At 32.9% G+C, this 17,160-nt stretch overlaps 1 protein-coding gene across 1 annotated transcript; it reads right to left on the reverse strand.

Moving 5' to 3' along the window:
* Positions 1-10,004: 10,004 nt before the first annotated feature.
* LOC145587664 (uncharacterized) lies at positions 10,005-15,073 on the reverse strand. Its single transcript, XM_081644398.1, has 3 exons — positions 14,903-15,073; positions 13,986-14,542; positions 10,005-10,483 (listed from the first exon to the last, which is right to left on the reverse strand). Exons 2-3 carry the CDS (start codon positions 14,440-14,442, stop codon positions 10,434-10,436), a joined length of 507 nt encoding a protein of 168 aa, XP_081500524.1. The 5' UTR covers positions 14,443-14,542; positions 14,903-15,073; the 3' UTR covers positions 10,005-10,433.
* Positions 15,074-17,160: the final 2,087 nt, after the last annotated feature.

Below are 17,160 nucleotides of genomic sequence, written 5' to 3' on the forward strand. Positions count from 1 at the left end.
AACAAAAGAGCAAACACATAAAGGTTAGCATCAAACAACCACATAGCATTTAGGCACGATGATGTAAAAAAAAAGTTCGCAACCTAGAGTCGAGATCTATGTTCAACTATTGGTCAACCTTTGGGTGTCAAAAGGGTACCATGGTTAAGAGTTTGGACGCGTTAGCAAGGCAGCCTCCCTTGAGGGTGTATGCCAACGGGCGGCTCCGCGAGTTCGTGATGAAATCGAACTCGACTCCATGGTTTGGGTGGATTTAATAACTCGGATGAACCCTTATTTCCATGAGCCTTTTTGGGTCGATAGAGCTTAAATCCCCCGGGACTAAGACGCATGTAGAACACATACGTTTTTTTCAGAAAAATCGAAGGAAGTCGACTGTGAGAAAAGAGAATAAGCCACCGGACTGATTTTAGGACTGCCGTGACACGGCAGATTCTGCCGTGGCACGGCAGTCAGAAAATCTGACTGGTGCCCTGTTTTCCTTTGCGCGCAACCAAGTTATCCAATTTTTCCTACGGGACAGACCTGAACGCGACGTTAAAACGTCTATGCAGATGCAAAAATGCCAAATTAATCACGGGAATATTTTTTCAAGAATTTTTCAAGTCTCATCCACTCATCTTAATTAAATACCGATCACTCAAATCGATAAATAATTAAGAATCCTCCCCAGTGGAGTCGCCAAATTGTAGGCGTCGCTCGAAGTGCGCCTACGTTAAAAGCATGTGTGAATATGCTTGGCACTTATAGGAAGTGGGAATTGACATAATACGATTAGGGACAAAGCAAAGTAGGGAGCCGCCTACAAGTTTTTAAAGAACTTGTAAACCGTTCACGGATCATAAAAGACAACCACGAATAAGGGACAACGAAGGCAACAACGATTGACCCGTGAAGGTTACACCCCATTCATAATCCATGAGATTACTAGCTCCATATGGTTCGGAACCACGAAAGGAGGATCGGGGATGATGGTACGAAGTGAGTCATGGAGTCACATTTGCCCGTATTGGCCTCTACTCGATTCTTATATTGAAAAGCATTCCTGCGATCTCAAAGGCATACAAACAATAATTCAATTCGCTCCAAACTATTATTTAACTAAATTGGTTCAAGATTAATGCACACATAATTCTAAAAATTTGGTGATCACTTCAATTAATAATAAGATTAAAAGGATCCTAAACCGGTTGTCCAAATTATCTTATTAGGCAAGATTTTCAATTACATATTCCCTTTAACATGCAATATGGTGATCAAAATAAATATAATAAAACAAACATTAATATTAAAACCAATTTAATCACAATTCCAACAACACAAAATTGTTAGAAAAATAATAATAATAAAAGGAACACGATCCTTACTTTGATTCTGTTTGTTTGCAACTACAAAATAATAAACGAGTTAGTAACTTCAAGGAAATAATAAAACAATAAGTAAATTAAATTAAATGAAATAAAGTTGATTTTGGGGCCAAACCCTCAAACAGTTCTACCTTTCACGCCTTGGCTTAAGGACAGAACCTCGAGTAAAATATGGACTCCTTTGAGTGCTTGAAGAAGGAATTTTGAAGTGAAAAGGGTAGGCTAGTGTTTAGGTTAATATCATAGAAGAGGGAAAATAAAAATAATAAAATTCTCGGTGCCCCGTACATCAGAAATGAGGGGGTATTTATAGGGAAAAATGTGCTGAGGGAGCACACGGAACCCTAAAATGATAAAAACCCTAAAAAAGTATCCCGTGACACGGTCAGACTGTACCGTGACACGGGAAGCCCCACCGTCAGACGGTATACTTTCCCGTGACACGGTACCGTTTTGGAGTGACGCGGGAAATTTTCAGAAAACGGGATAAAAACGCGTTAAGGGTTTACGCGAAAAGGACACGGAACGTCCCGTGTCACGGCAGACTTCCCGTGTCACGGGAAAACCCACCGTCAGACGGGAAAGATTCCCGTTACACGGTGGCAGTCTGCCGTGGCGCGGGAACTTCAACTCCATTTTTCCGTCTAAATTCATTTTTAACCCTAATTTCTTTCGGCTTTTTAAGTGTCGATTGATAATTTCGGGCTTTTTCTGGCTTTTATTATTCAGGCTAAAATAAGAAAATAATTAAATAAAAATAAATAAAAGGTTTGGGCCAAAAAATAAAATAATAAAATAAAAAAAAGGTTTGGGTTTAAAATAAGTTGGGCTGAAATTAAAACTATGCTTTTACCAAACATCAAGACTAAACCATGGACCGTTCAAAAGTATGAATTTAATAAAATACGATTTTTTAAGCACTCTCGGGATTAAATACTAAACCCGACCAATAGTGGCGGTGAAAGGTTATTTATCATCGGGTTTGGTTTTGGGGAGACATTTTTAGGTGTCTACAACAAGGTAATAGTTACATTGAATAAATATTTAGTTTATTCTTTGAGTATCATTTTTTTAAAAAACCGAATCTTGTGCTTTTCACTTGTATAATTTTTTTTAACATATTAATAATGTGGTTGATATAGTTAAATAGTCATCTTGTTATAAGAGGTTTGGTGTTTGAATCACCTGAACCTTATGTTTTTATGTCAATGACATGGCGTAATAGTTTCGACTATTAAAGGTCATGTGGCGTCATGAGATATTGAGAAGGTGACGTGTCATAATTAAAAAAAAAAAAAAGGGCCTACGTGGCACATTAACATTTTTAGAAACGCCTTTTAGTATAGATGTCTTTAATTGTGTAATGCACGGGTTGTTCATAGGAAATTGTAATGTGTGGTTCCTGCAGGCGAATGCACGATCCGCATGGTGCATCCCTTTAAAAAAAACAAAAAAAAAAAAAAAAAAAAAAAAAAAAAAAAAAAAAGCAAAAAGAACATTGTATAGAAATGTAAAGAACATTTAGTTAAAGTGAAAAGAACATGTTAAAAATTGTAAAGAGCATAAAGAACATTGTATAGAAATGTAAAGGACATTCAGTTAAAGTGAAAAGAACATGTTATATAATTGTAAAGGGCATAACATGCTGTTAAATAATGTTCTTTATCTTCATGTTCTTTGATTGTCAGTATAATAAACTTTTTTTTGTGACATAATGTTAATTGTTTATTTTGAAATGTTTTTTGAATTTTGTCTTTAGATTATGATGGTTGAATAAAAATAATGTTAGTTGAATAAAAATAATGTGTATTACTCCCTCCACCTCTTAATACAAAGCCTCTTTCTAGCATTTACTACTCACATACAAGTAATAAAGAGAAAGAGGCTTTTAATTTAGGGATGGAGGGAGTACATTTTATTATCATGTTGTTTATTAATATTCCGAATGTTCTTTAGATATATATATATAAAGAACATAAAGTTGGGTTTTTTTTAACAAAATAGCTATATGTTCTTTACAAAACAACTACATTTCATTACAAAACAATTATATGAGATGTTATTTATAAAATAGCTACATGTTCTTTACAAAACAACTATATGTTCTTTACTAAATAACTAAATGTCCATTTCGCCTTTAAAAAAAAAAAAAAAAAAAAAAAAGATGCACGGAGCATTGTACATCCGCCTCTAGGGAGAAAATTCAGAAAATTGCATTGAGAGATAAGTAAGGAAATACCAATAAATAATTATTGGTGTGATATGTAACTGAAAACATAATTAAAGAAATAAAAAAATTTTGGGATTGAAGGGATTAAAATTCAAGAGAAAAAATAAAAAGGTTGAATTGATGAGGCTAGGCGAGATGAACGTGAAGTGTTTACAAAATAGAGAAGTGTAATAGAATGAATGTGTTTTTTTATTTGAGTTTTTAAATACTAAGTATAGTCGTATAGATAATCTTTGGTTTAACAGGCTTTTTTTTTTTTTTAAAAAAAAAAAAAAAAAAAAAAAAAAAAATAAAATTAAAAAACTAGGTTAGCTCCCGTGCAATGCACGGTAATCTACAATTATATATAATTATAGATTATTGATTGATAAGTATTTTATTATAAATTAGTCGAGAAATAATAAAAGTATATATGTAATATGTCGTTTTTTTAATTGTAGCTTCTAATACACAACTAAAATAAAAGTAGGCAAAAAATCAAAGCTATATATTTTCTTGCTATAAAGTAGGTCACAAATTACTGCGAGTATGATTTTTGGTTTATATTTTAGAAAGATTTGTGAAATATTTTTATTGTAAATATTATGATTACTACTTATTAATATGGAATATGTATATAAAATAATGTTATTTTTGTAAATAATTTGATTTCCTTAATCAATAAATATTTTTTTAAAAAAAATAAAAAATAACTAAAGACACACCAGGAGATGACACGTGTCATTGCTGGTGTGTCTTTTAGTATATAGTTATTGATTTTTGTAAATAATTTGATTTCCTTAATCAATAAATATTTTTTTAAAATAAATAAAAAATAACTAAAGACACACCAGGAGATGACACGTGTCACTGCTGGTGTGTCTTTTAGTATATAGTTATTGATTGATTGATGTTGATTTGTGTAGGTGTATCTCGTGTTGTAAAAACATGTAATGGTTTTGTTATCAAAAGCCTTATTTTCCTGTTTTGTAACGATTTAGAAGCTTAGTTCTTTAGTGGTTAGTTACTTTTTTGTTGTAATTTGTAATATTCTCTGTAAATCTACCAGGTGCCACACCAAAAGTAAAGAAATGTGAAGGGCCTCTGACTAATCATGAATTCATAAGGTATACTAGTTTTGTGCCCCGTGCGATGTTCGGCTTATTTATTGAAGATAAATTTTAATCTATATATCAAATTTTTAAATATATATCATTGATACAAATTAGTTAGGAATTGATGTGCTTTTACGACGATTTGCTATATTTTATCGAAAATTTTTAACAAAATTATAATTCAATTTATACATCTAAATAATTGGTATTTTATTGAAAATAAAACTCTAAACTAACAATTATCCTAAAATTATAGGAAAAATTGCTCCCATTAATCTGAATTTTGCCTCGTCCGCCCAAATTAATCCCAACTTTCGTTTATTATCTAGGAAAAATTGAAAAGAATAATCCCACCTTTGCTTGATCGGCTCAAAACGAGCCAACCTTTACATATTCTGGGAACAAGCCAACCTTTGCCTCCTATTTTCTCAAAACAAGCCTTTTTACCTATTACCTATTCAACAGGTTAATTTTTTAATTTTATTTTTATTTTTTTCTTTAATCTCTCTTCTCCCACCCTACCACCACAACACAACCAGCTTCATTGGCAGCCCCACCCCTAGTCGCCTTCCCTGACACTCCCACCATGGAATCCACCCCACAAATTCCATTCCCGCCGGAATAACCTCACTCAACCACTCCAAAACCCCCTCCAATCCAAAGCACCACCCAGCCACCCCGAAAACCCATCTCCACTCTCGGTGACCCTACCAGCCACCACAAAAACCCCATCTCCACTCCCGATAACCCCATCAACATTCACAATTTTCCATCCTGCCATCCCAAAAACCCCAGCCACCCCAAAAACGCCCCAACAACCACCCCAAAAACGCCCCAACAACCTCGGAAAAGTAGCCCTCCCCATAAACCCCACCCATCATCTCGAATCCCCCATCTCACCATCCCAAAACGACTCTTTCCTCTGCTACTCCCTGTAGATTCGCCGCAAAAACATGAAATTTGTACTTAATGATTTCATCTTCTTGAAACAAAACCCGATTATAAAACAAAGAAACCATGAAAACAAAAACCAATCAATCAATTAATTCAATTACCTTCGATGTCAAAGAAATTGCTGCCGCCATAACCAGCTAAGTAGGGATGGGGTTTCCGGGGAAGGGGGGGGCAAGGCTAGCGGATGACGGCGTTTAAGCGGGGGCAGGGCTAAGGCAGTAAGGTTGTTGGTATTTTTCTTTTTTTTTTTTTAATTAATTTTGTTTTGCTTTTGTTTTTTTTTAATTATTAAAATATAACCAGTTAGAAGGTGACACATGGCAAGTCACCTTCTAAAACCAGTTGCCAAATTATAAAACCGGTCAAGGGCTTGTTTTGAGAAAATAGGGGGCAAAGGTTAGCTTGTTCCCGGAATACTCAAAGGTTGGCTCGTTTTGAGCATATCAAGCAAAGGTGGGATTATTCTTTTCAATTTTTCCTATTATTAATTTCTATTGCACCCAACAGGTAATCTAACCTGATATTGCAGGTTACATAGACACGTGTCCACACGTGATAGGTCCAAACAAAATTAAAAAAAAAAACTAAATTACAAAAAAAAAAAAAAAAAAAAAAAAACTAAAACCAAAATATCAACCACCCTATCCCCACCCCCTAACCCACCGAAACCCTAACCCCAACCTCCAAACTCGCCGAAAACCGGCCCACCAACCCCCCTAAACCACCGAAAATAGCCGGTCGTTTTCGCCCCCTTTAGCCCCGCAGCACCACGACAACCACAACGCTCCAGCCACGCACCACCACACAACCGCAGCACCACGACCACGCATCTCACTTCCCCAGTTCCCCCGCCGTTTTCACCCTCTTTACCGCCGTTTCCTCCCCTTCCCTGCCGGATTCCGCCTACCCATCCCTTTCCCCGTCGAATTCCACCCGTTTACTCGTCGAATTTCGCCCCCTTTTCGTTCCCCGATTTCTTTTCCCCGATTTTGGTGCGCGAGAGGAGAAACATGGGGCTGTGGTTGTGGTCGTAAAGAGTGAAGGAGCATAGGAGGGTGGGTGGTGGCCGTGGTGCCGACACCAGGGAAATGGGGTCTGGGCGGTGGTCGGTGCTCCGGGGGAAGGTGTTTGTGGCCGTGGGTGGGTGGGGCAGGCTGTTGCTGTCGTGGGGAAGATTTTGGTTTTTTTTTTTTTAATCTTTATTTATTTTTATTTTTTTTGAAATTTTAACCAATCATTATGTGACACGTGTGCAACTAATCACAAGTCAGCAAAATTTAACTCTTCAACCGATTTCAAGTCATTTGGGTGCAATAGAAATTAATACCCCCTAAAGTTGGGAGTGATAGATAATAAACGAAAGTTGGGATTAATTTGGGCGAACGAGGCAAAGTTCAAATTAATGGGAGCAATTTTTCCAAAAGTATATCCAAATAGAATTTTAAATTAACTTTTTAATCGTTTATTTAAATCTATCCATCGTGGCGCGACACTTGGCAAAAAGTTGAAACGGCAAGTGTCGATGCCTCGTGATCAAGCTAAAAGTTTAGTTTTATATATAAAAACTAGTTTTGTGCCCGTGCGATGCCCGAGTTGTTTATTAAATTTAAAGATATATTTTAATCTATATGTCAAATTTTAAAACATATCATTGATATAAAATTAGTTAAGAATTGACGTGTTTTTGTGACGATTTAAACTTGTAGACATGTAATGAGAAATAATAATAATATTGGTGAAATTTTTTTTTTTGACCTTTGTCTGAAATGACTCGTGACCCGACCTGATTGACAGGTCTACACACAGTAATAAAATTATATTAGATTGTGAAGTATATTATTTTAATTGATTAGAATATATTATAAACCATGGATGTGGTACATTTTGAACTAATTCCTTCGCTCTAAAAAAATATTATGATACAAAAAATAAATTTATATGATAATTTATGACAGTTATAATCTTTTTTTTTTTTTTGAATAAAATTATAATTCAATTTGTACATATGAAATATTGTTACTTTATCAAAAATAAAAGTCTAAATTAACAATTTTATCCTAAAATTCTATCCAAATTTGATTGAAAATAAAATTCTAAACTACCTTTTCTATCCTACAAATTGAATTCTATATAATTCTATCCTACGTGGCACGACACTTGGCGAAAAGGTGGAACGCCAAGTGTCGCTGTCTCGTCGCCTGGCTAAAAGTTTTATATATATACTAGTTTTGTGCCCCGGCGATGTCCGGATAGTTTATGGACTTTTAAGATAAAATTATACTACCTCCGTTAAATGTTATGTGTAGCTTTGAAATATTTTATCTCTCTCAAATAATACCCCAAAGTTGTACATAACATTTAACGGAGGTAGTACTATAATTCAATTTGATTGAAAATAGAATTCTAAATTAACTTTTTTTGCTACAAAGTCAATCTATATTTATCCAACGTGGTACGATACTTGGCGAAAAATTAAAACGCTAAATGATGTTGTCTTGTGGCCTAATTATCAATTTATTATTTCGTATTTTATCGAAAATATAACTCTAAACTAATAATCTTTTTCTAAAATTCTATCCTAATTTGATTGAAAATAGATTTCATTCCTTTTTTTTTATTTATTTTTTATTTTTTATCTTATGAAATCTATCCAAAGTGGCGCGACACTTAACGGTTTTTTTTTTTTTTTTATCATATGAAGTTTATTTAAATCTATCCAAGATGGCGCGACACTTGGCGAAAATTTAGAATGCCAAGTGTCGCTATTTCGTGACCTGGCTAAAAGTTTGGCTTTATATATATAATAAAGCTAAACTTTTAGCCAGGTCACGAAAGAGCGACACTTGGCATTCTAACTTTTCGCCAAGTGTCGCGCCACCTTGGATAGATTTAAATAGACTTCATAAAATAAAAAAGTTAATTAAAAATTCCATTTTCAATCAAATTAGGATATAATTTTAGAATAAAATGGTTAGTTTAGAGTTTTATTTTCGATAAAATACCAAATAATAAACTTATTATTAGGCCATAAAACAACATCATTTAGTGTATTAACTTTTCACCAAGTGTCGTACCACGTTGGATAAATATAGATATACTTTCTAGCAAAAAAAAAGTATATTTAGAATTCTATTTTCAATCAAATTGAATTATAATATTATTTTATCTTAAAAGTCCATAAACAACCCAGACATCGCACGGGGCACAAAACTATATATATATATATATAGGGGAAGGCTCTCGTGAGAATTTTTCTTACATGAGAATTTTTCTTATGTGAGAACACTCTTTATGGTCTAAATTTTTACTTGTATGTTCTAAATTTTAAATATGATGTTCTAAACTTTTCCTTAGGTGTTCTAAATTAAATCAAATGTTCTAATTTAGTATTCACATGTTCTAAACCATAAATTAGTTAAGTTTGATGTCATAAATTTTAAATAACTTGTTCCAAAATTTTAATTTATATGTTCTAAATTTTAAAACGTGTGTTCTAAGATTTTTAATTATATGTTCCAGATTTTAAAGCGTATGTTCTATTTTTTTACACGTATGTTCTAAATTCTTTACTCACACTTTCTATATTCTATATCAGTTTGTTCTAAATTTTTATTCACATGTTTATAATCTTAAATCAGATGTTCTAAATTTACTCATATGTTTAAAATTTCATAAAACAAAATTTATAAATTTTTAATCACTTGTTCTAATTCTTAAATCAGATGTTCTAAACATATTACTCACACAAATGTTCTAAATTATTACTCGTATGTTCAGAATTTTAGTTTCAGTCACATGTTCTAAATTTTAACTCGCATGTTCTAAATTTTTACTCACATGTTCTAAATTTTTACTCAGTTCTCATATAAGCATGAATTCTCACATATGAACCTATTCTCACCGGATCCCTCCCCTATATATATATATATATACATATATATATATATATATATATATATATATATATATATATATATATATATATATATATATATATATATATATATATATATATATATATATATATATATATACATCACAGAAAAAAGAGGAATGAGTAAATGGTAAAGCTAAGAAGATAATTTGCTTGGAAACCTAGCCTTTGCATTTACAAATTACAAGCATATATATATATATATATATATATACATCACAGAAAAAAGAGGAATGAGTAAATGGTAAAGCTAAGAAGATAATTTGCTTGGAAACCTAGCCTTTGCATTTACAAATTACAAGCAACCACAAAGTTATCAACAACTCTGCACGTAATCCCCGAATCTCAGATTTCTAAGCAAAAATAATTCACATCACTGTCAAATGCTCATGTAGGAAGATAACTACACATACTATTAATAAAAATAAAACAACAAAACAGAGTTTTTGATATTATTTATGAAGTAAAAGTATTTACAACTGATGAATCAAATTAACCACAATATCCAAATGTATTTACAAAGGCGGTTGAAACAAAGAATTTACAAAGAATTCACACTAGCAGTAATTCAAGGCTTTTTTTTTTCTTTTTTCTTTTTTATAAGCCAAACTTCCCCTTGTTTTTTTTGTATTTTTTTCCTATTATTTATGTTTTTTTTCCTTTTAAAAAAACATTTAAGATCTTATTAACAAATCTACATGATAAGAAAAAATAAATACGAGTAAACGGTTTGAGTAAACGGTTTGATGTATAAGCCGTTGTATTTCAACTGATAAAAACCCCGTTTTAACGATCATTTAATTCACAAACTAAACAGCAGCAGAAAAAGCATGGCAGGGAGCAATATGGCTAGTTCAGTTATGCTGTAGAGAAGAAAGCCACCGTTCCATGTACTTTTCGCCATCTGCGAACAATAAAAAAAATGCAGAACAAGATCAGAAAAAATTCCTCACATCCTAAATTGGTTATGGACTTGTGGATAACCCAAAATCTGTAGCACATATGCATTCTGAACACGCACACACATAATCACTTTGATACGTAATCACCTTGATACAAACCTACTAAAGCAAAGACGTACACAACATCTACATAGATTGATAGATTAGGAAGACAATCTACCTGCACAATACCCAAAAATAATAAAATAGTATTCCGTAGAATAGTTGCAAAGAATGTAACATTAGCGATAAATATTCAATTGCTACTTGCCTAGTATTTCGGCAGGAATAATAGTAATTAGTATTACATTATCAAAATACACCTACATACAACACAATAACAATTTGACTTGATATTCAACCCCCTCCCCCTTCTTTTAAAAAAAGAAAGAAAAAAAAAAACACACACACTTACTTGATGATCAAATGCAAAATTCACGTTCTTCAAAAACATGCTTTCGACTAGTTCCTCTAGCATTCTGTTTGAGTTAAAATATATCTCCCCCAGTCACTTACACTGTATATAAACATGTCTAGGTGCTGAGGTGCAAGGTGATAGTGGTCACTGTTCCCCCCAAATATTCTGTACCAGTGAACTGAACTTGAGTTCATCACTACATCAGTTCATCCTATATGGCTAAATTTTACTGTACACGCTGTACCGATAGTGAACTGATTTGAATCAACTCAGGAGAGTGGAACTAACTGAAACTGCCCACCTTAATTAGTCTGTAATTTACTTAGATAAATAGATTCACTTGCTAGCGACTAAACAGACAAGAGCTCTACTACCCAACGATAGCAGCTACTAGAGAAGAAAAAAAAAAAGACACAAGAAAGGTGTGAAAAGGCAAAAGCAGATAGGCCGATGGCTATAGCCTGTAAATGCCCTAAAAAAAAAGCGATTGACTTGACAACGGAGTTGAATCTTCAAGTCCATTTTTTTTGGTTCTAGGCAAGCCAATTTCAAAGAGATGCAGGCCAAGGCGCAAAATTTTTCATTTTTCACAAAAATCTTTACTGCAACAAACTTAAATGAGGCACACTAGAAGGATACCCATCGACTCAATACACCTTGAGCCATTTCATATATTGCTCCCAGCAACTAAATTTAATCTAAAAGATGTGCATCTTTTCATCCCATAGGACAATCATATAATCATGGAAACTTACCGAGAATCTTAATAATGAATTTTTTTTATGGAAAAAAAAAAAAAAGCTTATTGCAGGATTCCATGAGAAAAATGAGGCATCGACTTTTTTTACCCCCTATTTTCACACATGGATGATATTCTCCTTTTGTGTACTTTCCCTCACACGCATTTTGATTAACTTTTGTGTTACCTTTCGTACAGCAAATCCTCACCCCCACGACGATTCTCTTCTTCCTTCCTCAAATTTTTCTATCACCGCCAACATGAATTATGATAAGAAGAATAATAAAGGGGGAAAGAGAGAGTAAAGAGGAGGGGGCTGAGGAGGGTAGAAGAAGGAGGTCTTCCATGACTGGCGCAAGAAGAAGACGAAAGAGTATAGCTTTATACAAGAAGAGTGTGTTACTCGAGCACATGGAGAGGGAAAAAGAGACCAGAAAGTTAAAAAGTCCACCAGAAAAGACAATACAAGCCACAAGGTGTTGCTTTTAAAAGAGAGAAATTTAAAGATTCTAAGTGACAAAAAAAAAAAGTTCAACTAGTTGAAAAAAAATAAAGTGTAAAACAAGTTAATTTCGGACACAATGTCCTAAATTTTACCAATTTTCCAGATACTAAAAGTCCGAGCTTCCACTGCCAGTTGGAATATCTCCCATGCAACGGAAAGATGACTAATAAACCATCAAGTGTACATAAGCCAAGGAGCACAGCACAAAACATCTATCATGGATAAACAAAAGATAAGTTCTAAACCATATGGTTTTTCTTCAACATTAATATCACTCGAAAATTCACTCAAAAACGCCATAATGTCTACTATTTTCTGAGTTTCAAACCCAAGCGGTTCAATCAGCTAGGACTTTAGCACTATAAACTGGAGCAACATCAAACCAATTAAGATGTCACTATTAAAATGTTCAGACTAATTGCATGACTTTCTAAACCAAATCTAGTAACTTCTAAGAGCTATACTAAGTGGTGTAATATTAAACCAAATCTAGAGTTCTAGACACTTCTAAGAGCAGTATTATGTGGTGTGATATTAACCCAAGATATTGTCGTTCAATCTTAGTCATCCATTACTACCATCAGTCAGTCTTTTCTATTGGCCATTTTCCTCCAAACCAAACTATGTTCATCCACATCAGCCACTATCACATATCTAACTGAAGCCCAGAATTCCCATCCCACCAATATAAATCTGCCACTCTTCCTCTGGAGCTAGAAACCAAAAACAAATTCCAAAATCCCAAACATTCTCCGGGGGAACATGCCTACACCAACCACTAATTGATAATTTGTTGGCTCATGACAGAGGGTTATAGGTGTGTTCTGTTAACCTAATTACGAACTTATTAAGGCTAATTGTACTATTGTAGTAGTGAGCTAGTCGGAACTTCACCTAACTTGTTGGAACTTATGTGAGGTTAAATTTCTTAAACAGTAATATTTAATATAAAAGAACACACTCTAGTTGTATTTTTATAAGTGTTAGGCTGCCAACTTGTTATCAACATTAACAGCTTAACTACCATTGTAGGATCCTAAAAGTATGTATACAAACTAGATTTCACAGAAGAGCAAGAGGGTAAAATCTAGCTGACTACTATCCTCTAAAGTCTAAAGTCGTTAAACCACAAGCTTGTTGACCAAAAGAAAGTAATGCTCACTCCTATTGTAGAATAGCATATCAAAAAGGGCAATCAAGTAGTTTTGTGCCAAAGATTAAGGCATACAATGCAGGCTAACAGGAGAAAACAGCTAAGAGCCTAGAAGAGGGCAGATGACTAACCATGCTCCAAGCTTTTTTGGGCAACTATGTAAGCACTTCATTCTTGAAAACCAAAGTCTAGAGAGGAGGGATAAAAAGAGCAGTGCAATTTCTATCCCCTCATATCAAAGTACAAATAAGACCAACATGAACCGTTCAATACCTGAAAATCAAAGGTATCCTCAATTTCTAAAGGGTGATGGTTTCAGACAATAACAACCATTTCTTGTCAATTTTTCATTTCAATGTGACTGGAGAACTTAGAGAATCTCACAACAATTCTTAACAGGCAAAAAGTAAATACTATAACAATCAGAATGAGTACAATAATCAAGGACAAACATATTTTGTCAAATGAGCAATTCTAGCTTTAAGTTCAGCAACAGTTCAAGCTTATAAAGAACAAGATTGCATAAACAAATAAAACATGATTGATGATTTAAAAAGATAAACAAGCAACACAAATGAAATCTAAGGAGTAATACTATCCACTTCCAAAAGAAATAAAAAGCAGTTTCTGAAACCAAATCAAGAACTTACCAGCAGAATAAAGCTCTGGTACATTGGCATTATTGACCACACTGTTTTTCCTACGGTCTTGGTTCCCTCCAGAGCCACGCCCGTAGCACCGGACAAGAACACCAAATCCCCCATCAATTTCATCCTCACTCAAGAACCCCGAGGCATGTGGCTCAGACCATCCTATCGACCAATCTGAAGCATCCGATTCATTATCAGACGTACCACCTCCATCTGAAGGCACAAGAACAACATCATGCTCCTTATCAACCTTCCCACCCTCTTGAGCCCGCCCTTTTCGCCTACCCCTCCTCGAGTTAGAACCTAAATTAGCCCCCGTCCCACTAATAGCAGGGAACTTCAGCACATCTACATTCAATTCGGTCGACGAATCTAGAGAAGACCCTTTCTTCAATTTAGCATCTTTTTTTTTACCACTCCACAACCACCAAGATAGGTTGGGAAATGTCAGAGACATAAATCGATCAGATAATCTTGCCTCCTCCTTATTTCCCCCCTAATTTTAATTTTGCAAAATCAACTACTCTTTTACAGATTAATTCCCGCAATTTTGTAAACTGCAATTAAAAACAATTTAAACCCATAATCAGACGATAATTAACTAAGCTATGACAATTGAATCCACATCAAGCAACATAAACAGCAATTATACTAATATCAACTAAATCAAGAATTCGCTTAAAACCAACTAAATATCCATGATTACTTAAAAATTCAACTGTAATTCCAAAATTAGAACTTTCCATTATCAGATTACAATTACAACAAAAACAAGAACAGAAATCAACACCTCAATAATCTCTGATATAATCAATAAGATAAACAAAAACCCAGAAATTATTTAATTAAAAAACTAAGAAAAATTGAAAAATTCAACGAGAAATTTGAGAAGAGAAAGAAGCAATTAAATTGGGTACCTTGGAAATCGTAAATAAAGTTGAAGGAAGGAAGGAAGAAATTTGATTTAGGGTGAAAAAATCAGAAATCTTGTCTTAGACGCCAGTATAACTCCAAAAAGGAGGCGAATAGAAGAATTACGCCATTATTTAAGGAGGAAGAAGAAGAAAGGAGGAAGTTGTGTCAAAGGAGGAAAGCTTAGGTGGTAACTTGGTTCATTGAATTTATCCTATTCATTATAATCATAACTGGATATTTTTTTATTTTGTACTTTTATTCTTTTCCGTACTTTTTTCCCTATTTTATGCAGTAATTTTTTTTATAAATTAATTATAGTATAAGGCTATAAGCTGCAATTTTTATTTTTTATTTTTTATTTTTTAAAATTAATTTCACTTTTTTTTTACGAAAAAATATAAATTTAATTTAGCAAATATAATTTCAGTTTAGCAAATATAATTTCAAGTTTTGTAAAAATCAGTAAATTAAAAGAAGGAATATAATAAAAAAAAAAATAGTATAAATAATTTCATTTTAGAAAAATTTCACTTCAGTAAAATTAATTTTAGTTCAATAAAAATAATTTCAATTAAGCAAAAACAATTTTAGTTTAGTAAAAATAATCCAGTTCAACAAAAAAAAAAATAAGGTGAAGTGAACCGGTTTTTGTGATTGTTTACCGCATTGTATCATGTCGTATAAGAGCAATTAATAGAGTGCGTCACTTTCCTCTTTTTTTCCTTCCCGATTCACTCTAACACCGTAATCATCTACCAAGATCTTTACCTTCTCTCTCCTCGTGACTTTACTCTTAGGGCCTCTGATTTACTGAACTGAGGTACTAAGGTGAATTGATTGGAGCTGAAGTGAACTGAAATTAAGCTGAAGAGAACAGACCCATAAACTAATAGTTTAGAATTATAAATGTTGACACATATTCTCCAAAATGGTGGGTGTGCGTTAATTAATTGTTAAACGGGTTAAATTTATTTTAAAAGTATTTAGTTACCCTTTATACTACAAAAGTTTTTATTTTTCTAATAATAAATTTTATCTTTCAAAAAATTTATAATGTATTAGATTAATCATATAAGCCTTTAAAGTATGTAATCATAAATCTATAAGAAACAATTGGTACTCTAGTGCAGCCAAGATGGTTGAAACAAGGCCCAAAGCCCCAAAAGCCCAACACAAACGCGTGCTAGAATAAAACGGCCCACCCGACCATACTTACCTCAATCTTTCGGTAAAAAAGAAAACAAAATAAACCATCATTTGTTTATTGTAAACCGCATTGATTCAAACTTCTCCTCCCAAAATTCATTTACTTCCCAACATCAATTTATTTTCTCTCTCCATTCTCTAGTTTTCTCTCTCCTTTCTCTAGTTTTCTTTCTCTAAAAATTTGCAAACTCCATGAAAAGCAAGCTTCAACCCAAATCTCCAAAAAAAGGGTAAGTTGTTAGGAAGATTAGCATAATTTATGTTGAATTTCATAATAGTCCGAAAATTTTTATGTTGAATTTATGTTGAATTGTTTAGCGATTTATATTAATTGTCCAAAAAAATTTCAATATTTACTTAGTTTTGATTTTAATTTATAAAAAATTTACTTCTTCTAAGTTAAATATCAGTAAAATTCTGTGAATATTGTTTACATTTTTTAGAATTTACATTTTTAAGTTAATTTTGGTTATTTTTGGCGAAAATTGAAAAGAATTTGCTGGTTTTTTTATTCTGTAGAAAACCAAAAAAAGATACTAGTAGTTCAGATTATGAAGATCATGTGTAAGTATTGAAAATCATTGTTATAAATGAATAATATATTGTTGATTATATGAGTTTTGATTTTTCACTAAAAACCCTAAATTAATTTAACAGCAATCTTTCTCAATTGTTTGGAAAGAAAAACAAGAAAGGTGTTAAAAGTTTGATTGTAGATGAAAAGATCTTGAAGGATTTGGAAAAAGAAGTTGAAACTGAGGATGAAAGAAGTACAAATGACAACTATGTTTGTTTTGTTACTGAAAAAATATTCATATTTATTGTACTTATGTTCATTTTAATTATTCTTATACTTAATTTATACGATAGAAATATGATTATTGTACATTACAATTTATGACAGAGACAATAATCAACGTTCAAAGCCTTCTGAACAAACAAAAGAAATTTCTGAACAACAAAGTTTCAAAACTTGTAACACAAATACTGTAGAACTTTCGGACCCCCTCAGTGATGAAGGGTATGCAATTTCCACAATTTTTGTTAAAATTCA

Source organism: Chenopodium album, chromosome 1 (assembly GCF_948465745.1).
Source record: "Chenopodium album chromosome 1, dcCheAlbu1.1, whole genome shotgun sequence".
NCBI lineage: Eukaryota > Viridiplantae > Streptophyta > Magnoliopsida > Caryophyllales > Amaranthaceae > Chenopodium > Chenopodium album.

Bases quoted from the DNA above. Each gene is read 5' to 3' on its own strand.
- LOC145587664 (XM_081644398.1), bottom strand. From the start codon at position 14,442: ATGTCTCTGACATTTCCCAACCTATCTTGGTGGTTGTGGAGTGGTAAA. The intron at 10,484-13,985 runs GTAAGTTCTTGA...TATTGTTCGCAG, and splicing joins ACCAGAGCTTTATTCTGCTG to ATGGCGAAAAGTACATGGAA.